The 25,248-nt window shown below is 37.8% G+C and overlaps 2 protein-coding genes across 2 annotated transcripts; one reads left to right on the forward strand and one right to left on the reverse strand.

Moving 5' to 3' along the window:
* Window positions 1-1,410: 1,410 nt before the first annotated feature.
* LOC139451008 (A-kinase anchor protein 5-like) lies at window positions 1,411-3,776 on the reverse strand. The gene is made up of 2 exons (XM_071232827.1): window positions 3,768-3,776; window positions 1,411-2,043 (listed from the first exon to the last, which is right to left on the reverse strand). The coding sequence occupies exons 1-2, from the start codon at window positions 3,774-3,776 to the stop codon at window positions 1,411-1,413; spliced, it is 642 nt and encodes a 213-aa protein (XP_071088928.1).
* Window positions 3,777-4,086: 310 nt separating this feature from the next.
* LOC139449861 (uncharacterized) lies at window positions 4,087-16,949 on the forward strand. The gene is made up of 3 exons (XM_071231427.1): window positions 4,087-5,065; window positions 10,235-10,792; window positions 14,155-16,949. The coding sequence occupies exons 1-3, from the start codon at window positions 4,921-4,923 to the stop codon at window positions 14,616-14,618; spliced, it is 1,167 nt and encodes a 388-aa protein (XP_071087528.1). The 5' UTR covers window positions 4,087-4,920; the 3' UTR covers window positions 14,619-16,949.
* Window positions 16,950-25,248: the final 8,299 nt, after the last annotated feature.

The raw sequence follows: 25,248 nt of genomic DNA on the forward strand, positions 1-25,248 counted from the left end.
GTTGCCTAGCTACATCTTTGTGGAACAATTCACTAGACACTTCCCTCGTAAAAATAACGTCGTCCAATTTACGACGTCATCAAGGTGCGAGCGCATGTTCGAATATCCCGAAATGACGTCATGATAGAACAATGTACATGAACAGGGGAGATCACTCCCATCTTCACTTCTGTAACACGCGGGATGTAGACATGGAAGAGAAACTGACAGTGTCTGTCCGCATTCTGACTGAGGATACGCCAAAACAGACAAACTATCAAATGTCTGCATGTTACCGTTGAAATATCGGGTTCTCAAGTCCGGGTCGAGGTTTGAGACACGGGTACTCGGGTCCAGTGTCCTTACAGCTATGATATTGAATCACGCACGTGAGATAATTCATTCGAAAGAAGGAAAACCTCAACGTACAGATATCGTTTTTTCATCTGCATGTATCAGGTTGTACCGTGCCTAGTACCAACACTGTTCTACACATCCACCCCGATGTTCTGACAAATACGAATTGACATATTAAGATATCTTTACTCTGTTCTAAAGTGTATCAAATTTCACACTTTACATCAGAATAAGCTGCCGATGGACAAAGAGGTCTTCTTCAAGTGGAGGTTCGTGCCAGGGGTAGAATAACACAACATAGATTCACACTGAGTCGAGTTACAAAACTCATTATCTTTGACATGTTATATATATCACAACGGTGACTGTATGAATGTATGATGTGGTTAAACAGCCAGGAGGACTATTTTTCGATGATGTATATGTCGTAATATGTCGTAGAACGCTAATGTCTATGAAAGTGCCTACCCCAATATGTCATGCGGATATACAACACGACGCTTTTACACAAAATTAATGCATGTCACATGGATGGTGACACATTTGCATGGGTAGTTCATTGTCATGCAGGTATTGTATCTAAACCTAATTCCGCGGATCGTCTCTTGGTGACATCAAGATGTTCTTGAACTATTTGCACCCTAATCTCATTTCACATATGATCCAACATACACTACGGGTTGTATACCAATATTAAATTCCCATTTAAGCATTTTGATTAAAATATTATTAATATCAGTCTGGACTACGATCGTCATTCACAAACTTAAAATGAGATGTAGATACTGAAAAGAAACCGGCGGTTAACCCTTTTCTAGTTACAAATTGCAATTTCTGTGTTACCTAATGTGGCAGGTGATTATAATTGGCACGGGAGTGGTACATTCAGCGGGGTTGTTACCACATTCAGATATGATTATCTGTTGACGCTGATGATGTTGGTCTCTCCGACATAAGCTGTCAAACGTGATGTCGAATCTAAAGCCGCATCAGCATCATAATTTAATGTGATTGATATAGATTGTTATTGCTACACGTATTTCGTAAACGACCTTTGGGGATTCCGGGCAGAATCTACATGTTGCTCCTCCGCAGCCTTCCGGGCAGACCGATATGAACGTCCTCAGTAGCCTTAAGGGCAGACTGTATATGTAGGTCCTCAGTAGCCTCCAGGGCTGACTGTATATGTTGCTCTACAGTAGCCTTAAGGGCAGACTGTACATGTTGCTCTACAGTAGCCTTCAGGATAGACTGTACATGCTGCTCTACAGTAGCCTTCAGTGTAGACTGTACATGTTGCTCTACAGTAGCCTTCAGTGTAGACTGTACATGTTGCTCTACAGTAGCCTTCAGGATAGACTGTACATGCTGCTCTACAGTAGCCTTCAGTGTAGACTGTACATGTTGCTCTACAGTAGCCTCCAGGGCAGACTGTAAATGTTGCTCCTCTGCAGCCTCCAGGGCAGACTGTACATGTTGCTCTACAGTAGCCTCCAGGGTAGACTGTACATGTTGCTCCTCGGCTGCCTCCAGGGCAGACTGTACATGTTGCTCTACAGTAGCCTTCAGGGTAGACTGTGCATGTTGCTCTACAGTAGCCTTCAGGGCAGACTGTACATGTTGCTCTACAGTAGCCTTCAGGGCAGACTGTACATGTTGCTCTACAGTAGCCTTCAGGGCAGACTGTACATGTTGCTCTACAGTAGCCTTAAGGCAGACTGTACATGTTGCTCTACAGTAGCCTCCAGGGCAGACTGTACACGTTGCTCTAAAGTAGCCTTCAGGGTAGACTGTACATGTTGCTCTACAGTAGCCTTCAGGGCTGACTGTACATGTTGCTCTACAGTAGCCTCCAGGGCAGACTGTACATGTTGCTCCTCAGTAGCCTCCAGGGCAGACTACATGCTGCTCCTCAGTAGCCTTCAGGGCCGACTGTACATGTTGCTCCTCAGTAGCCTTCAGGACCGACTGTACCTGTTGCTCCCCAGAAGCCTATACTGGTCGTAAGATGTTGCTGCCAAGTGGATCAGGTGGTCATGATCGGTGGTTGATACATGTCATCGTATCCCAAATGAATGGATAGATGCTCATGATGACAGTCACAGGATTGTCTGGTCCAATCAGACCCCCGTCATTTGGCTGGAATGTATCAATTGCGTGAAATAACAATAACAAAACCCTTTGTAAACATAAACTTCATTGCCATGAGGTACAGATGATTGATAAATAAATGTTATAACAGTGTTGCTGTTATCCAAGTTGCGAGGAATTGTCTGTCTCGAAATTGGTATGTTAGAACAAATGTGTACATTTTGTTCAGGAGAGATATGGACATCATACTTGTCATAGTTCGTGTGACCCGCGTCTGCGTGTCATCGTACCCTGAGGGTGTTGATAATTACTGTAACTTTAATCCTTGCTTCGCCTGTCCCGACTCAAATATTTACTTACTGTCCTGATAAAAGCTGAAGTAATGCAGACTGTGGCATAAAACAACATTCACTCACTCGCATCCACCGACGACACACCAACTACAGATGATTACACGAAATAGATATTAATCTTGTATGTGTCTAACGTCCTTTGAAGTCATTCCATAATTGAAGCCGAATTAGGTATATAAAAGAAAAATAATCTGCAGGGCCAGTTTGAGTCAAAACAGCCTTAACAGATTCTAAAATCCGCTGTAGGACTGAAATAGAAAATTATATTTTGAAGGCGATGTCAATTTTCTACATCAGGATAACAAACTGATTATTTATTTAACATCTGAATTACGTCGCATTTCCTTTGAAGTCGATTAGTCTGACAATCTTGGATTATTCCTTGTTGATATACCCATAACATAACATGCATCTTGAACATTTATGTGTCTGAGATTTCGTCCATTATCCGTTTTAACTGATAGCTGTTCCTATGATAAATGTCAGAAACAACGCCTGGAGACAAATACGTAACCTCGACATACGCAGACGTTTTACAACATATATCAGGACTACTAGTTTTAGGTATGCTTACCCTGAAGGGCCGTTGCCACTTCCAGCTACAATTATGTTTTGTCAAGTTTATTTTAGGACAGCATTGCACACGTTGATAATTTCCGTGTCTTCCTGCGGGAGGTAAAGAGCAAACTGATTCGAATGTAATTTAGCTTGACAGCGTGTTGCTTTTATATCTAAAAGTGTCTGAGCCCCCTTAAGTCTACAAATAGATGGTAGTATATATAACGTCAGTGTTGTTTCAAAAGGAACACAACATCAATATCCAAGTTGGATACAACGGAGGTTCACATGCTTTGGAATTGTGAAAAGTGGAGATTGATAAAGCAAATGCCACGGATAGGCTCATACGCCAGTGTTCATCGGAGTAGCCTGGTGACAGAGGAAAGAAATCGTAATGGTCCAGTGGTCTGCGCAAGGGTGAGGACCTACTCGGGCCATTATTCGGTCTGGCTAACAAGTTATTGCCGACGTCTTAGCCATAGACAAGATAACATCAAGACTAATTGATTAATTCACAATCTATCAAGGTCACAGTGTCGCCTAATTGGAATCGGGATAGGTTCGTGATTGGCAGGTGACCAGTTCAAAAATTGAACCTGTGCTTGGAAGGTCTGGATAAGCTTGTTGGCGTGTAACAGTATTGCACAGTGGACGCAGCGCGGTTACCTGCGCTCAAGGAATGAGATGCGACTTTCGATGTCTATAAACGCAAGTGTTTCAGCGGAGACAGTTTGAGGATAGGCTTGACTGTTGACGAGTGTTGCGCCCAGACGTGATACAGGATTCACATTCCTTCAACATAACGCCGTGCGTCTTACTCTTGTTGTCGGGAGAACCCTGCTTAACAGTTGGGTGTAACAGAGATTGAAGATCCCCTGTTCAGCAGAAGTAGTGGATTGTGAAGACGGCATACGTGCTCTGATTGACAATGCTGATAATTACTTCAGATTGGTTCTGTTTTGATGAATATGTCATTTCAAATAAGGATAAATATCAGTATACTTAATGAATTAATTCTTTGTGATTAACCCCATTGACAGACGTCATATAAACGCTGTGATCGATTTGTTACACGGATCTAAAGGCTTTTGATAACGCCCAACACGAGCTGTTTGTCAGACGATTGACCAGGAGTGTTTCGTCTTCACGCTGATTGGTTGACGCCACATGAAATTTTCTACAGCGAGGATCTGAACACATCTTTAGACAACAGTATGAAATATACACGGGCTCAACCCTGTAATGTAACACTCGCCACCTCGCTTATATATTCATCAAGGATCTATCGACGATATATAGTTGATTCACCAACAAATCCACTTTGACGTTTCTGAAATAGCGTTATTCTTGTTGTAAGTCATCACGTTACTGAAGTCAATCAAACAGGTGGATTCTCAAAGACAACATCATAGTGCGTTCAGTAAAAAATGATATCTGAAACCCAGCTGTAATGAGGACTCAAAGGACTTTATGTATTTGTCAATATCAAATTATTAGTGTGAACGTCACTGAAACATCCTTTTAATGTGCAAAAGCGAGGCATCAAAGATCAGTTGAACAATATTCATTAAGACTATTGGAGATGACGTGTAGATTGCGGTGTCGTCCTTTCTGCTACTGTTTGTTCAGGATACTCTCAACCTTCTTCTCACTTGTTGGGTTAGCTGTATGTGTTTTTACTCTTTCTTTCTTACAAGTGCGAGAATTATCACGTGTTGCAGGACAAGGTAAGTGTGAAGCATTCTAATGAAGGAGCGTAACTTGCAATTCCATTAATTTTGTATTTTTTAATTTGTTTAATTGTTAAAAGAGAATAGCAATATATAATTTTCACTGATATTATGATAACTTATAGTACGAAATCACATATCCCTGTTTTTATCCTAATCAAACTTACAAATAACAGCAGAATCATTCCAATAACCGTGGCAAACAATGCGCCCATAGGGCAATTATGGCATTATCCCTTTTGTTTCATAGTTCAACCCAACGTTGTTTTTCCTTGATAACTCGTTTAATGCGTGATCTATATCGATGTGATGTGATGTTGTTTTGTTTTCAATAGCAAGCAAAGAGGGAGATAGTTACTTCAAAGCAAATATATTTAAAATTACAAGAATGAACTCATAGTAAAATGGCATCATAGTAAATGAAAAGTAAATTAAATGAAATCAGGCAGTAAACATCGTGAACTCACTAAATAATAAAAAATATTGAAAATGTATTGTATCTTTTGCCTCAAATATATTCTTTATAATCGTTTATATTTACCAATGATGGAGTATTCTCTGAGACACACGCATTCCTTGAACGGTGGACTATAACACGCGGCACGTGTCGATGAAATGTCACATGTACTAAAGTTGTCAAGGGAACCTTACTGAGCCCACAACATTATTCCTATATTCTAGGTTAACATATTAACATAACTCCAAAAACACAAAACTCAGTGTCCTTCATAGAAAATACGAGAATGTATTATTACTTAGGAAAATAGTCACAATAACGTACTGTTCAGACTGTACTGAGGCAGTCGTTTGATTCTATCTTCACTATTACGCCCCCTCATCTGTTGTCCGGCCTAATGGGGCATCCTTCTAGAAGGTCTAATCCTTAAATCCTTTGATATCTGACACACGACGGACAACATTAATCCTTTAATTCCTCCTCTTTTGACACGTCAAACTTCGCTCGTCACGGCATCCCCATTGCTTAATCGTCAGAGATGAACTCTTTTATGTAACATAATTATAGTGTGAGCTGTTTTCTGGCACATTTAACACGGATGAAATTCAACTTTCTCTATGTGGGATTATAGTTGTTATACTTGGCTGAGTTGCATATATTATATAATAGAGGGACCGTAAATATCTTATTATAGAATGGATGAAATTTCCCTATCTCCATCCAATCCCACACAATGTTGGCCGATGTTCGCTGCGGTGACATATTGTAACATCACCTATTCCTGAAGACTGAGTCGCATCTTGGATTAACAACACAGCGGTGTGCGGACAAAGTGTTGTACGGAATTTCGCTTATGTCTCCTCTAACGAATGAGTGAACGTTTCTCATTTTGAAAAAATAGATACTTTAAGCCCGGGGGGGTGGGGGGGGGGGGGGGGGGGGGGGGGAGTGAAATGTCTTGGAATCTCTGTTACAAACATACAATCAGTACTGGTGTTTTCTTAAAATATACTATAGGAAACTCTACAGATGAATCTCGACAGCCATACATTTAAATATATATGCCAGGGACGTTCAATTACACCGTTGCCCTCTTACGTCTTTGAAATAAACTACTCTAGAACTGTCATAATTAGACTGTGACAGCTCGACATCGACCAAATATTAAGGACATTGCTTCACTATTTGAATGTAGGGCATCTCCTTTATAAGTATTTTCTTTAAGTTGAATAGAGGTTGTGTCGTAGACAATGCTCCTTCTTGCAAAAGCTACACTTTGTAATATTACGTTCTTTATCGACAAGTGTCAGGGTTGATGAAGATGATTTCCTGGATAAATGAAGTGTCACGAGCAGTTTATAATGAACTTATAAATGTCTTGAGAAGAAGTGTGATACAAAAAGTAACACGACCCCGGTGTAGAAATGATGTTGGTCCCCGACATTGCGGGATGCCCTTTGTGCCTTGTTTAATGGCTAAAGTATTGAGTCGGACAGTGCATTTCAAAGCGGTATCGGGTACAGCATAGTTAAGATGCGTAGTCTAGATCTATGTCAAAATAGTTGCAAGATGTTGTTTATGTATGTACATTTATCTAATTAAAACACAATAAAGTTATATTTGTATAGAATAAGACTTAAACTTTTGAGGAAACTAAAACTAATATCTCCAGTCTTTTCAGGGTTACAACATTCATAGCCTCAGTAAAGCTTTAAAGCTTTTAAATTATAAGACGAAAATGGACCTATCAACGATACAAATTTGGAAATGCCCCTCACATGTCTACCAAAATACTTTTGATGGTATTGCTAAAGCACGAGATGTTGTTACCCTACACAAACAGCTATTTAGGAACATTCAAATGACACTCTTTGAAATCTTCATAGAAGCCCGGTCGGTTGCATCTCAAACGGTGTGAAATGTAGACACCAAAGGATGAAAACGCTGAAATATTGACAACTGATCATGACGTTGGCAATTGGAATGTTGAAGTCATCCCTCTTGTCATACTGAAATGTTATGCACATATATAGATTTGAAACAGATGAGGATATTTCACTGTTATCTTCTGTTTCTACTTCAGGTGAAGAATTTGCTATTTGACCATTGTTGAACTGTATCAAATAATCGATTTACCTGAAGCTTAATTCAAAGTTCTTGGCCCAAAGTATTGCACATGGGGATGCCTACGTCTTGACTAAATGTCCTATTCCTAAAGTTAGATGTTATCAATGAGGAATTTCACATGTTTCTCCGTAAAATTGAGATGACATAATATTAGCTTTCATTTTCAACATATTGTTCTAAATCTTTTCAAGATAGAGATGTAACTTTATCTACAGCTTAAAGACAAATGTCCCATGGATCAAGCAATGGTGTTTTCTCTTAAGTTTGTCGTGTGGGATAGTGATGTACAAAGTTGAAAAATACAATCTTTTGACATAATTGAATGTGGCTCTTCTGAGTTTGCAAAAATCAAGCAAACCCTTTGTGTTTTTTAAAATGCATGTGGTATTAATTCCTTTTTTTCTCAATTATTTTCTATGAATACTAGTATAAGGAAAGTACTTCCTTGATTGTATTAAGGATAATGGTTAATGTTTGAGACATGGATTCAGTATTACATTTTCTTGGCTCCGCAACATATATCTCTCTGCACAGAGAGGAATGGACATGTCTTCAGGTTTTAGAGTCATATATTAGCCTTCTATGTGACATCACTTGATATGTCCAAGTGCATACTTGCAGTATGGTTATGTTATGTCAGTGGGACCAACGTCAACCATTACATCTAAAATATCTTAAATATACAATATATTGAGACATTTAAACGAACTGATTTTTGTCTGAGAAGTTTACTTAAATTTGAAGCATCAATTCCTATGTTTTCTAGTTTAGGAACATAAAGTCTTTTTTTCTGATTCAGTGGAGTCAAGCAATGTGAGGACAAACATATTTATCTTCACAACTTTTCTATTGGATTGAGGAAAATCAAAATTGAAATGTGTTTACAACGATCTTGTAAACGGTTAAAAATATCTCACATGGGAAATCTTTATTGAAGTAATTATTTAAAAACAAACAGATGACGTTTGTTTTAATTTACATAAAACGTATATCTTTATTCCTTTTGATGCATTATGATTATTTTAAAGAACACGCTAATTGTATCGTGAAAAAGTTTATTAAGCGTGTTAAAGCCTTTATACATTCGGATCAGTCTTGTTTTTTTTTATCTCTTGAATTCAATCTCTTAATTCTTCGCCTAAATAAAACTTGAAGAGACATCAGTTGCCAAGTCGTATATTTAACATTATTCTGCATTTCCGTCAACAGATATGACTGAACCAGGCATGCACGTGAAAACGTGAGTGGGGAAACATCATTCCATTTATTTTAATTATAAGAAGACGTTCAGTATGTTATCTTATGTGAGAGGAGCTTTTAAGGCGCAATCCTGCTGACATCTATATTTTCTCACCAAATGCCTATTTTTAACAACAAAGGCGTTATAGAGAAAATAGATAAAACTAGGGTTAGTTTTAACTTAACTGCTGTGACGTGTTTGTGCAAAAAATGAATAATGTCATATATTTGAGTTATTAAGATGGGTACCTTGTCAGTCTGACTAGGACAAGCAGTAGTTTTGAGAAGTTATACCTTTTTAACGTTAATCTTATCCGACATAATGTGTCCAAAGTATGATAATTTATGTGATGTCAATATTATTATGACGTGTTTACATCAATTCCCAAGTTTGCTATTTTGTAATTTAGGAACATGTGGTCTTTTTCTGATTTAGTGGAGTCTTTTTGCCTCAGCAGTAAGAGGACAAAACGCACAAAAATAAATATATGTACACCGGGGTTTGTTTAAAACCCAATAACTTTGAAACATTGTACTCGTACCTAAAACAAACTATTTAGCTATATAGAACATATAATATTTATGTAGTTGTTTAACCTGCAATATAATACTGGTTATTATATATTCTTGAGGGATCACATAAAGGATATTAAGTTACTTAAGGATAGATTACCAATGAGTTGTTGCTGTATTTTAATAGTCCATGTTTCAACAGTGTATTTGCTTCCCGTCAGTACGAAGGTTATACAGAGGCTATAGCTGTTTTCTCAGGAATGAAGAAGAGCAAAACATTAAATTGCACGACAAGCAAATGTCGTGTGCTCGCCACATGTATTCCGTTATCTTCTGCTTGTTTTAGTTTGCAACGTTTCTATTTAATTGAAAAAGAAAAATGAGAAAATCAAATTTGAATTCTGTTGACAATGCATTAACAGCTTTCGGAATTCAAGAACGATTTAAAAGAAAGTATTTCACGTAGGAAATCTTAATTGAATAAATTATTAACTGTTTAAAAACATACTAAGGACGGCTGTTTTAATTAACATAGATAATGTCACTCCTTTTCAATCATAATGATAAGTTTAAAGGGAAATACTAATTATAGCGCGAAAACATTGTGTTCGTTCGGAGAGAAACACCTAAATGCATTTTCGGGAGAAGACCTGGATTTAAGCGTTTTAAAGAACTGATCATAGGGAAAGGATTTCATTCTTTACACTTTTTAACACATAGCTTAAAACATATTCGATGTACATGCATTGCAGAAAATGCGATCAGTCGTTTCCAACAAGCTTCTCCTACGTATTTGGAATATGATACTTTTATGATACTTTTTGTTGCAGATTCACGATTTGATCTTAGTGCAACGCCGAGGCCAGCGCTAAATAGACATGTCTGCAGCCCTTGCTTGATGGAACGTACGAATACTACCCGCAATAGGAGGCACTGTGGAAACGTCCTCGTGAAACCTTCAGTGAGCAACAACAAACGGTTTGAAATTAAATGCGAAAACAATGAGTCACTGTCAGTGCTGGGCGATATGCCAGAAGACACTTCGTCTTTCATGCTGACATTTAAGGACCCGTGTTTAAAACAGTACGTAACACAGCACTGTTACGATCAGAAGAAAGTTCCCAGAATTGTTCACTATGTTTGGTTTACTAAACATGCGATGGATGTTTACTCTTTCCTTAGTGTTCTAAGTGCTTCCAAGTTTTTGAATCCTTGTGTGATTATGTTCCATGCCGACTTCCTTCCATTTGGACCATATTGGAAGAACTTGATGATGAACGTGAAAAACATTGTGTTCGTTCGGAGACAAGCACCTGAACGCATTTTCGGGAGAAGGCTTGGATATATTCAGCACAAATCGGACATTGCGAGGATTGAAGCACTTACCGGTAAATGACATATTTTAGTGCTTAGCTGTTGCTCATTACGAAACAAGACTTCTTCATGACCTCATGTTATTGTAAGTCTGTATTATATTATTGGAAAAGTCTGTCAGATTTCAAACACATATGTGTATGCAAGAAAACACATTTTTTTTATAATTTTCTGCATTATAAACAAAAATCCACATATTGAATCCCATAGGTGCTTCATGAACCAAAAATAACAACAACAACAACAACAACAACAACACACACATAGTGTTAGTCAGCATTTGGCTTTGTTTTCAAGTTGACCAAAATATCATTTTTAAGGGCTTGTTAGTAAAATATGTACCAAAGCCATAGTGTCTATTTGAAATTGAACAAACTATCTTTATCATCGAGCAAATGTCGTTGAACCATAAACATGTCTATGGGTGCCAGTGGTCATATCTCATGCAACTGGATGCACTCCTGCCATTCATAAGACCCGGAGACAATATTCTTGGCAATATAATGTATAATGTATAATGACATATAGAACGGTTTCTGTTAATTTACCTGATAGCTATTTATCGGAAATCAAGGTGGCTGAAGACTCTGAAGGGCATTGGTAACAGTTTATATAGGTGTAACTGCTGACAGAGCAATCTCAACAACAACAAACGTAATGCTGATGTTACATGTAATATAAAAGTACTAACCTAGTTGGAAAATATGTCCAAATTATTTGTAAATAACGACCAATATTAAATTCACTATTTGTTCTTTTTTGTGTGTTTTGGCAGTTCACGTGTTAATGTTAACATTAAGATCCATCGTGGAAAGGTATTCATAAATTATAAGTCCCATTTCAGTGGGGCAATTAAACGTTTCTAGGTTATGATAATCATAACAAATATAATGATATGTCTGCTTAACAAGTGTAGTTAAACCTGGAAAATAATGCCTTGATTATTATCCCAAACCAAAACATTGTTGTCGAACATTTATATTCTTATCGTTGAGAGTAATCTGCAAAAATGTTGTTTTACAGTGAACGGTTTCCTATCTATATTCGCTGTATCATAATTATTTCGTGTCGTGCTTGTTTTGAGACGCATTGCAAAAGAACTATTTATATCGTTATGATAGATAAAAAAAGATAAAAAAAATAACCAAAATATTTAAACCACATGCAAATGGGATTTTACCATCCAATAAGGTAACTTTGCATCAACGATTGCAACCTTATGTATTAAATGTACGATTCATCCCGGAACCAATGATTGAGCATGTTGTGACACAGCTTACACTTGTGTATAACGACACACCTGTAGGGGTGCAGTGGTAAAAGCAGGCGATACGCCAGCGACCCGCCAGGTAACACATTTTCTAGTAGGGTAAGAGGGAGAAGAGAGAGAGAGAGAGGGGAAATTTGAATATATATATATATGCTTTTCATACACAGACTAAAATAATAAATGTATATTTATGTATATGCGATGTCAGTAGCCTAGGAGCGTTTTTAAAAGATCCAATTACAACCGACTGCTCATTTCAGACCATACGCCTAACGACCACTCCCGTTCAACGTACATGGATTATTGTAAGGTGCTATGAAGCCCCCGTTCAAAATACCCCACCCCATCAAGTCGTGCTTCATACACATATTGATTTATCTCTAACATTTTTTAATAATAACCAAAATTCCCTTAGTGAAACTCCTACGTAGATCTGAAACACTGTGTTAAGGCTTGAACAAAATATAACACACTTATACAGACGTAGTATATTTTATTACCTGACCTCCCTTCACCCTCAGCATTAATGCATTCACATTGGTCTCGTTTTTCTCTTGAAGTGACAACGATTTAATTTATCGCCTGAATGAAACTTGATAAGACATCAGATTCCAAGTCGGTTACTTATCATGAGTATGCATCAACATATTCTGTTGAACCAGGCATGCACGAGAATACGAGGAAAGTATAATTCTATCCACTTTAACTATAAGTCGTTCAGTGTATTGTCTTGAGCTGAACTTACTTATAAGCCGCAATCCTGCTGACATCTTTATTTCCCCCAAACGCCCTATTTATAACAACAAAGGCTGAGGTTAGTTTTTAACTTAACTCAGTGATATGTTTGTTAAATAAATGTATAATGTCAAATACGTGGGTGATTAAATAATATCAACAGTTATTAAAGCTGAGTATCTTGTCAGTCTAACCAGGACCCGCAGTAGAATGAGAAGGTATACCTTTTTTAATGTAAATCTAATCCCACTTCATTTCCAAAGTATGATAATTTATGTGATTTACAATATTATTATGAGATGTTAACATTACACGTAACTTACCGTGACTAAACCATCTCATAAATATGACAGCGCGGTGATATACAACATTTTCTAAACCCCACCACTGTCAAGAATGAAAGGAGCACCACTGTGCTCCAACGTGGACCTAATCTCACATATATTTTGCCTAATCGAGCCCATTAAAAAGGGGATGTTATAAAGAGTTATAAGATGATGTCAGTTGTGCGACTCTATTAACCAAAGACCTAGTGGAATGCAGAGGAAAACAATGAAGGCCAATTGATGAACTTACAACTCAGTTGCCATGGTATAGTGGTAATGATTTAAGGAAGTTGTGTCAAAGGGTTATTTATGAGTATGTTGACAGCAAGCACACGTCTCAGGTATCACTGGCGGCCAGTATGAAATGAATTACAAAGAGCCCTAGACATTGTAGTAATAAAGGCGTGTTCACTCCTCCACACTGTGGGCGATGATATACGATCTAAAAGTGTCATCGGCTCGAGGGTAAGCCCAGATAAAGTTCCCTTCTTTACACTCCTTGTGTTATATAGACGTCTAAGTGAGCTTTATGAGTTAATTGTGTAAAAGGTTTACAGTGTATTTAAGACGTGTGCTTCGTAGAGCAGAACTAGCACTCTCTTCTTAAGTATGTTCTGGCCTTATCTAGGTTTTAGTTTTCTCAATGTAGTCACTTTAAAAAAGCATCTTCACACAACAGCTACTGAGATAATTACGCATAGGATGGGTGGTCCTGCGATAAGTAGAGCAAGAGGTGTAGAGTTCAATACAAGAACGTCTGTACACAACTGTCTGCGTCGAATGCAATCCTGGGGCGGTCGGGTAGCCTGGTGGTTAAAGCGGTCGCTCGTCACGCCGAAGACCCGGGTTTGATTCCCGACATGGGTACAATGTGTGAAGCCCATTCCTGGTGTACCCCGCCGTGATATTGCTGGAATATTGCTAAAAGCGGCTTAAAACCATACTCACTCACTCAATGCACTCCTGTAGTTGCTTTACCTGCTTACATGCCTTCATATAACATTTATGACGATTATATACAATTATCTTCTATATTTCTTTTCAGAATATGGTGGTATCTATTTAGACTGCGACCAGCTTGTGTTGAAAAGCTTCGATGATCTACGGGACTACCATTTTGTAATGGGCCATGAGAATGCCAAAAATCTTGGAAACTCTGTGATGGTTTCTGTTCCGAACGCCCAGTTTCTGTCTGTATGGCACGGTAGCTATAAAACCTACAATCCCAGACAGTGGGGAATTCATTCCACGTTTGTTCCATTCCGTCTGGCTCAGGACAACCCTTCTCTCATCCATATAGAAAATGACACTCTGATTAATCCTGACTTGGGAAGAATTGAAGATGTCTACTCTGGTCACTTTAACTGGACAAATAATTATGCTATTCATTTGTATACACGCTGGGTAAAGAAGTCCTACACGCTCAGCCAGTTCAGAACCATGGACACAGCTATCGGACAGATAGTTCGCCTAATACTTTACGGATCACCAGTTCTGTGTTCTGACTAATTTGTTGTATATCTTATGAGATAAGCTTAACTTGGGTGTCCTCAATTGTCGCACACAAGTGATTTTCTTTATTTGTCCTAATTCAAGCGTTTGGAATAATTTCTTAGGTGCAAGAATAATGCTACTTGCATGAAAGAGACGATACACCGATACGCAAAAATACGATCAAAATCATGCTTTGATATGCAATTTACTTACCATGCAGAAATTTCTCTACATATATAAATACGTCTTAAGGGCAACGGCCAAGGCTAGAAAGGCTTTTTAGTTAACGTTAGTCATATTTCTATATCTGTCATTTAAAATGAATAGTTTTATCAATTTGGAAGGAACATTTCATAAAATCATACACTTATGAATCATTATAAACCATAATGGCACCAGGTGTTCACGAAATGCCTGAGCAAGCCCTTTGTAACTGTAGCACCCGTCGTGCGTGAAGGTCGTAGCCACAATAAAAATTGTCCCTAAGATAATTTTGGCCTAGGACATCCCTGAATTGAATATGGTGATGTTCTCACATATGATACCTGACGGTGTCGAAAGGTATGACATATTCCTTGTCTAGGGCTCATGGGGTGGTCCGTGGTCGGTAATGGTTATTACTCCCAAGTTGCACACTGTTAGGATCCTAATGGGTGTGGCCACATGGTCTCCCAAGGCAACAGACAGGTTTGAACAGTGTTGTAGTGGTGATGGTGTGTCTTTCAGGTTGATGCAACAGCCTCCTCTGTTCACACTAATCAAGCCCTATAGCTCAATTATGTCATCTGACATGAAAATTGACATGACCTGCTTCTTAAATTATACTGCAGTCTCTTTGTCAATTAGTTTGCAGGGGAAGGGCATTATGTTACACTGTCACTTTTCTGTTTCTTTATTGCATTGTAAAGAAAGTGAACAATTGCTGGGTGAAAGGGAGGATGGGGATTAGGATTGGGATGTGTCGAGTGTGCAAACTATTTCCATACCAAGTTACCCTTTTCCACATAGAATTTAAAAAGGCCGAACAATAACAGATGTACATATTGGACCATAAGGTCACTGTTTCAAATCAGAATGATTTGTTTCAAATGCGAATTGTTTGACAGCATAAATAGTAATAAAGTACTCAAAAACATTCGAAAATAATAAAACGTAAAACGAACAATTTAAACACTAAACTTCTTTTGTATTTCCAGGTCGTTCGGATATGTCTACTCGTGTAGTTTCCTGGTAACAGTGAAACTCGACGTAATTCCCTCTACAGTAGATCTTTGGGGAAAGACCGCTGATGTATGACCTATTGGGATGAGTTAAATTGTAGAATCAGTGGATATGAGAGATGTTGTTTTGTGAAACCTTGCACTATAAACAAGAAGAACTGACTCTCCATATTTATCTAGTTTCCTCATGAAGTGTAGTTAAAGGTCTTTACAAATATATATTTATGAACATGTTTTTTGACAGTACAAGTGCTCTGAAAAGTCAGTAACGGCGCGTGTTCATGTCTGCATGGAAACGACAACAAACTAGGTCATTATGACAAGCATCTTGCTGAACAATTATTACATTTTGTCAAACGAAACGAAGGGTTAATTCACATAATCGTTCTCACTGACGTCCCAGCACAAGCGTTTAAGCACAACTGTGCCCATCCTTGTACGTCCTGTTTTAAGAGTACATGGGTTATATCGTGCATTTCTTTGAATAGATGTTTGAAATGACATGTACATTAATATAAACAGTTTCTCATGAATGGATGTATGAATGAATGAATTTACAGACGATGTTATGAGAATGTTTTGCTAAGAAAATTAAATCTGGTTCATGCAAAGTACTAAAACAGCATGAGGGCATACAATCGGGATGCATGTTCAAACGTTGTTGTGGTATGTAAGCATTTTGCGTATACTGAAGTTTAAAGGAATCAGACAATGGTAGTCATGCTTTAATGATCTAACTCTAACATAGTTTCTGGTATTCAATCTGTTACGGCAACGAAATAGCTGTGCATACATTTTAATTATCAGAAAGAGAGAGCGAGAGAGAGAGAGAGAGAGAGAGAGAGCCAGAGAGAGAGAGAGAGAGAGAGACAGAGAGAGAGAGACTCATAAATGATTTAAGTTTGTTAATTCAGATTGTTAATTCAGATTGACGGATATCCAAGCTAGCTCGTGTACTATTTATCTTCTTAAGAGTGTATCATGTTTTGCCATGAACCATTTCACTCATTTGATTGTGTTAACACTATTTGTCCATGTCGACAGAAATCATCAGATCATTCATTAGACCGGTGAAAGGATTTCCGTCCATTTTCATGACCAAATAAGATACATGTATTTGTATTGTATGAACTGTATTAATTTTGCTTTAATAAACTACTTTCTAGCTTCGTCGACTGTCATACTTTATGTCTGGTGTGTATGAACTAGTATTCTTTAATACGTCTGGGCAAGCTAGTCCGTCACGTGTACCATACATCGGAGGTAGACAGGTCGATCCTACTATTGGTCAGATACCACAGCTCTCATACAGTGGAGTAGAGATGGCTTGCCAAAACATGTGGGATTTACCTGTTGTGGTAACAGACCAGTTCTAATACACTTAATCATCTGTGTATTAAGATAAAAATAAATATGAAAAAGATGTTTGAAGTTAGTGGCTAAGACTAAAGAACACGTACTTACTAATGTATACTTGATAAGACTAATCAACACGTACTTACTACTGATGTTTACATGGTAAGACTAGTCAACACGTACTTACTACTGATGTTTACATGGTAAGACTAGTCAACACGTACTTACTACTGATGTATACATGGTAAGACTAGTCAACACCTTTTTACTACTGATATATTCATGGTAAGACTAGTCAACACGTACTTACTACTGATGTATTCATGGTAAGACTAGTCAACACCTTTTTACTACTGATGTATACATGGTACGACTAGTCAAAACGTACTTACTACTGATGTATACATGGTAAGACTAGTCAACACGTACTTACTACTGATGTATACATGGTAAGACTAGTCAACACGTACTTACTACTGATGTATACATGGTAAGACTAGTGAACACCTTTTTACTACTGATATATTCATGGTAAGACTAGTCAACACGTACGTACTACTGATCTATACATGGTAAGACTAGTCAACACCTTTTTACTACTGATATATTCATGGTAAGACTAGTCAACACGTATTTACTACTGATGTATTCATGGTAAGACTAGTCAACACGTATTTACTACTGATGTATACATGGTAAGACTAGTCAACACGTACTTACTACTGATGAATTCATGGTAAGATTAGTCAACACGTTTTTAACACTGATGTATTCATGGTAAGACTAGTTAACACCTTTTTACTACTGATGTATACATGGTAAGACTAGTCAACACGTACTTACTACTGATGTATTCATGGTAAGACTAGTCAACACGTATTTACTACTGATGTATACATGGTAAGACTAGTCAACACGTACTTACTACTGATGTATTCATGGTAAGACTAGTCAACACGTTTTTAACACTGATGTATTCATGGTAAGACTAGTTAACACCTTTTTACTACTGATGTATACATGGTAAGACTAGTCAACACGTACTTACTACTGATGTATTCATGGTAAGACTAGTCAACACGTATTTACTACTGATGTATACATGGTAAGACTAGTCAACACGTATTTACTACTGATGTATTCATGGTAAGACTAGTCAACACGTTTTTAACACTGATGTATTCATGGTAAGACTAGTTAACACCTTTTTACTACTGATGTATACATGGTACGACTAGTCAACACGTACTTACTACTGATGTATTCATGGTAAGACTAGTCAACACGTAATTACTACTGATGTATTCATGGTAAGACTAGTCAACACGTATTTACTACTGATGTATACGTGGTACGACTAGTCAACACGTATTTACTACTGATGTATTCATCGTAAGACAAGTCAACACGTATTTACTACTGATGTATACATGGTAAGACTAGTCAACACGTATTTACTACTGATATATTCATGGTAAGACTAGTCAACACGTACTTAGTACTGATGTATACATGGTAAGACTAGTCAACACGTACTTACTACTGATGTATTCATGGTAAGACTAGTCAACACGTACTTACTACTGATGTATACATGGTAAGACTAGTCAACACGTATTTACTACTGATGTATTCATCGTAAGACAAGTCAACACGTATTAACTACTGATGTATACATGGTAAGACTAGTCAACACGTATTTACTACTGATGTATTCATGGTAAGACTAGTCAACACGTATTTACTACTGATTTATACGTGGTACGACTAGTCAACACGTACTTACTACTGATGTATACATGGTAAGACTAGTCAACACGTATTTACTACTGATGTATTCATCGTAAAACAAGTCAACACGTATTTACTACTGATGTATTCATGGTAAGACTAGTCAACACGTATTTACTACTGATATATTCATGGTAAGACTAGTCAACACGTACTTAGTACTGATGTATACATGGTAAGACTAGTCAACACCTCTTTACTACTGATATATTCATGGTAAGACTAGTCAACACGTATTTACTACTGATGTATTCATGGTAAGACTAGTCAACACGTATTACTACTGATGTATACATGGTACGACTAGTCAACACGTGTTTACTACTGATGTATACATGGTAAGACTAGTCAACACGTATTAACTACTGATATATTCATGGTAAGACTAGTCAACACGTATTTACTACTGATGTATACATGGCAAGACTAGTCAACACGTACTTACTACTGATGTATTCATGGTAAGACTAGTCAACACGTATTTACTACTGATGTATTCATGGTAAGACTAGTCAACACGTACTTACTACTGATGTATACATGGTAAGACTAGTCAACACGTATTTACTACTGATGTATTCATGGTAAGACTAGTCAGCACGTATTTACTACTGATGTATACATGGTAAGACAAGTCAACACGTATTTACTACTGATGTGTTCAGTGGGGGATCTATTCAGTTGGGGGTGTATTCAGTCGGGGTTGTATTCAGTGGGAGTGTATTCCGGGGATATGTATTCAGTGGGGTTATTTACGGATAAATATGCCAAAAAAAGCCAGGTATAAATGTAAATTTAACGTGAGTCATATCAAGCAGGTTGAGTGTTTTTTGTCCGTATACTTTATTTCTGAAAACTGCCATATAGAACCACCTACAAGACGAGGATTAGCATGGAACAATAGCACAGAGGGAGGCGGAGGAGGAACGCTTCACCTGCCACTGAAAATTACAGGGCGAGAAACACCTGAAGCTAGGATACCGCACAACTCATCCAGCTGTGAGATGAGGGATTACTCATACGGGAGAAGACTATGCTTGACAAGCTCCCTTTTGTATAATTATCTCAAGGCATCTGATAATAGAATGTGCTTACAGCGAGAGTGAGTGAGTGAGTGAGTGAGTGAGTGAGTGAGGTTTGTTTAACGCCGCTTTGAAAATATTTCAGTTATATCACAGAGTGTCAACTCCATGTTTATTAACTTTTAGATGTTATTAAGAAAGTTGTTTCCAACAGATACACATACAGATAGAAATCTGGATTCCGTGCTAAACTTACTGAATGTGGTCCATGAATGTAGACATATAATTAATAAGACATTCACTGACCTATATCGGAAGGTCACAGTTTTGTGTGTGGACAGTCACACTAACTTCATCGCAATGTCACTTTTTAGTTTGTGGACAGTTACCTGACCATAGTGTCACTGTTTTGAGTGTGCACAATCAATGATTAGTGATCATGATCACTGATCTCCATTGCAATGTCACTTTTTAGAGTGCGACCATGTCTCACTGACCTAGCGACGACCGAACGTTTTAACATATCGACAACCTACAGCCCTGTGTTAAAGGTTTTCGTTACAGGTTAGTGTTGATAATGAAGTTATGTTGCCAGGACAACACGTCATTACTTCAAGTTATTCTTTTAGCATTCCTGCATTTTGTAATAACTCAAAGTTGTCTCTATTGAGAACCAGGGTCCACTCCGCATCTTGTCAGTATGCATCATATCAATACTAACGGAAGTGGTAAATGACACCACCAAAACCACTTCGTATTTCCAGCCCACTTGAGACTCAGAAATAACTGGAATACTGTCAGAAGTGGGGCCGAACAAACAATACAGGCATTATGTATATCCAATGTTGCCTTTCTTCTTGTTCTTTACAAGACCTTGTGTATACAATCTATTGAACCGAAATCAGGTACAACGAATCTGGTGCACATTCAACAGGACTAAAACTATACATATTGTACATACTACTCACCGCACCGTACAAAGGTCACCGAATTATCAAAAGGTTACCAATTTTAAACGCAGCAACTTTTTGGGAGCAGTTGTGTGTTACATTATTGTTACACACTTGTAGTTCCCTATGTACATCGTTTGAGACCTTCAACTGAGTGAGACCGCCTCCGTGGTCTAGTGGTAGAGCGTCCGCCCGGAGAACGGAAGGTCCGGGATTCGATCCACGACCGCGTCATACCAAAAGACGTTAAAAGATGGTACTTGTTGTTACCCTGCCTGACGCTCGGCATTAAGGGGCTAAAACAAGGACTGGTCGGCTCGGAGTCTGTGTCTGAGTGGGGTATTCATGTTAAACTGCGGCATGGTATCTCAGTGAGCTAGCACTATAAATCGGCATCAGTCCGGACTAGTATAAGCAGCCACACAAACACACACACGTGCATGCACGTCGCTATATAAGCGCAATAATCTTGGACGCGACGTTAAACCCCATTTCACCTCATCACCTCACCTCAACTGAGTGGAAAATCCTAAACCTTCAACCTGCATATAAAAACTAAGCATGTATGCATTTTGAACATCAAATGATAACAAGGTACCATTCAGTCAACGTGTGCGAAGGAGGCCTGACCAGAGGCTGATACACTGAGCACCGTCCCATGCAGTAGGATGCAATAACTCATCAATGGAGTTTATAGGTCACGCGGTCTGCTTGACGTACATTTATGCGACCACTGACGACCATAGATCACTCGATTCAGATTTTACCCACGACGATCAAGGGCATTGTACCACGTCCCAAGCATTCTCCCAGCAGTAGTGACTTAGAGTTGATATGTCTACTGTAATGTAATGTGTGATACCATATACTATCAGTATCAGTTTTCATCAAACAGTATATTGGGGACTCACCATTTATTACTTAAAAATCAACCTTTCTACAAACAGACAAAATGGCTTGACTGTTCTGGACGTATTCAAGCATAGCGACAAGATATTCTTTATGAGACTTAATGTTTCCTGATACAACGTGAATTGCTTAATAAATGACACGTAAACAGCCTTCTTTGTGGTGATCCAAACATTATGCAAAGTCTGTTTTGTACATTTTGTCACACGGCATCCCCAGCCTGTCTTCACGATAGCACGCAGATAGAACACAAAGGATGTTTGGAACATTCGAATATGATAAACAGATTGAAAGGTCATGTTGCTAAACCAGGTATTAAACTTTGATTGTATCGGCTAACACCAGTATAAAGGCAAAAATGTACTTGAAGCTAGTTTATTGGCTTCCACAGTAAGTATTTAGACTTTTATTACCTGGGTAAAATTCGTGAAATTTACCAAGAATGAAATATATTATCTTCGAGATGATTGAAAACCAAGGGAGCAATATATATCTATGTCAAGCTTTTTGTGTCGCAAGAAAACATATCTAGCTGTTTATCCTTTCCCACGTGCATGATTGGGCCAAATTATAAGACCAACTGCTGGTGGAGTTTTTATAAAACACGCCCGAGATGGCATGAATATTTTCAAACTAATTCGAATCGGCTTAATGTATGTTTGACCACAGAGCAAACATAAAGCAGCATCGGGAAAACATTCCTGTTATTTGCATTGGTGTAACAAAAATAAACCATCATATATTATATAACTGATTATTAACACTCGCATTGTTCAAGTTGATATATTCCTTGTGAAGGTTGGACATAACAGATTGGACGTTCATGCTACATTATTACTGTGCAAAGCAATGTCGGAAGAATTTGTAAATATGAGGGCCTTGCTTTGTATTTATTTCCATTCGTATCCAGGTCTCCAAATAGAACACAGGCCAACTTTCTATAATCGTCATCAATTATATAGTGAAGATGTCACTATTACGGAATTCTGTCTATATGATGATTCGATCTTATCAGTCAACCCCCGTAGATGGCTGGTGGTCATCATGCAATCCTACTGCAAATGTGCGTGTGTTTCCATCATCCTCAAACAGAGTAATCAGTGAATGTAATCACCTTGTTAGCAATAGTGAGACTGTATAAAATGGGCGCGCCATTATGTTTGATACAGCTCAGGTCACACCAGGTTACTGCTGTGAAATTCATATGTAGTCCTTTGATTCCTCAGCTGTATCTAAATACTGTACAATCTGGCGATGTGAAGCAAACAACCCGGGCATTGATACATTTGCACATCGGGAGACTAATCCCTAAATGGTAGAGTGATAGAAATTATCGGATTAGTAGCGACCTGAAGCAAGGTGTGAACTGACCTGGAAGCACAAAGACCTACTGAAACACGGACAGCGTGTACACTTTTTTGGGGGCCGTGGCCTAGAAAGAGTGGACAAATGACCCAAGTAGGCATGACGTCCGTGTCAGTCTGTTAGCCTTTGTTACCCAGTCTGCAGAGTAAGCTATAGAGATTACTACACGAGTGTCTGTCAGATACCACTGATCTTACAACGAGTTGTTTCAAAACGTATCTAACGAGCGAAAGATGTTGTAAGATCAATGGTATCTGACAGGCACGAGTGCAGTAATCTGTTTCTTACACACCCTAAAATTGCACCTTTTTAGCATTGAACCGATGAATTTTGTCTATTCTCATGATTGCAGTAGCGCATTAATACATAACACCTCTGTCATAAGTGACGTCATCCTATGTGCTGCTTACTACTCATAAATAATGTGACCCTACACAAAAAGGTTTCCGTCATATATGGTGGATGAACAAGGCGATGATGAAAATGCAAACTAGACAAAAACCAAGAACACGCTGGGTGCCAAGTTGAAAGTTTACACCTCAAAGAAATTACCAAATATGTATGAAACCGGAACTGCTTCATGATATGAAGGACAGACGCAGGTGTTGTTCGCAGTTATAGCCAGTTATTTATTACTGATAAATTTCTTTAAACCCTGAAACAATTGTAAAACATTCATTACACAAAATATAAACATATGCTGACATCAAATATTTCATTACATTTGATGATATATACAAAATGCTATATCTCCTAATTGATAAACTTACATCTCATAAAGAATTAATTAACCCTAGATTATAAACTTACTTAACCCGCATATGTACTTATATATCATATAAATACAGTAAGATAGACGTGACATGATACATTTACTATGATGTGTACATGCAATATACAATATATGAGAAATATATATAAAACCTAGTAAACCCACCAAGTGAGTGGACCTGGGTTCATCAGTCCAGACACAGACCTCTGCACGAGTAATAGAGCTACATCTGCACGACAAATAAATGAATATATATATACACACTGTGCAGACCAATCTGATAGCAGGAATATTACTACAAACCGATACATAGTGTTATTGCAGAGTAACTTAAAACATTTCTAAAATATAATAGTAAAACCCTGATCCAACACATCATACATCATACATTCATACATTCATACATTACACATTACACATTCATATATACCTATATGTTACCTAGCAACACATATGTTTCACATTCTTACTTTCATACTTCATACGTTCATACATCCATACATTACACATTCATATATACCAATATGTTACCTAGCAACACATATGTTTCACATTCTTACTTTCATACTTCATACGTTCATACATCAGCTTCACAGTGATTGAAGATTTAGTTAAATAGTATTTTAGTCCTAATCTTAGTGCTTACTGAATTATTTACCTTACATAAATAATAACACTTGTAATGCATACAGAAATACAACTAATTACTATGATCTGGCTAATATTTACAACATGACAAAAAACAGCCAAATTATCAACAGCATAAACACAATATACCTACAAATCCTAGGAATACGCACAAACAATAAAATATCATCAAAAGACCAACCTTTAGAAGTGAATTCCAAAGTCCATAGATCAAACACCACAATTAGTCCAAATTGTGAATTCCAAAATGTCCAATATACGTGATACGTGCGTTCGACAGTAACATCAAATGTGATATATCAACTGTAGTAAAACTAAACCCTTTAAACTTGAGACAGTAAGCTAGAAAGTTAAACACAGAGGAGCTGTGAGGGGCGCGCTTGGGCAGGCTATTGTGTGATAGTGCATTAGGTGATTGAGGCTGTGGCAAAGTACTCATGCAGTAAGCTGAAACAGAGAATTAGGAGAGCTGAAGTGTGAAGTATATAATGTTTAAAACATACTTGACTGAACATTTAATTCAGTAAAAATCTAAACTAATAAAACTCTCAAAAGATATACAACTATCTGATCCTGTCACATACTTCTCTCCCTTGAATAATGGCGTCCTCG

This window comes from Haliotis cracherodii, unplaced genomic scaffold (genome assembly GCF_022045235.1).
Source record: "Haliotis cracherodii isolate W230 unplaced genomic scaffold, xgHalCrac1.p SCAF_8, whole genome shotgun sequence".
NCBI lineage: Eukaryota > Metazoa > Mollusca > Gastropoda > Lepetellida > Haliotidae > Haliotis > Haliotis cracherodii.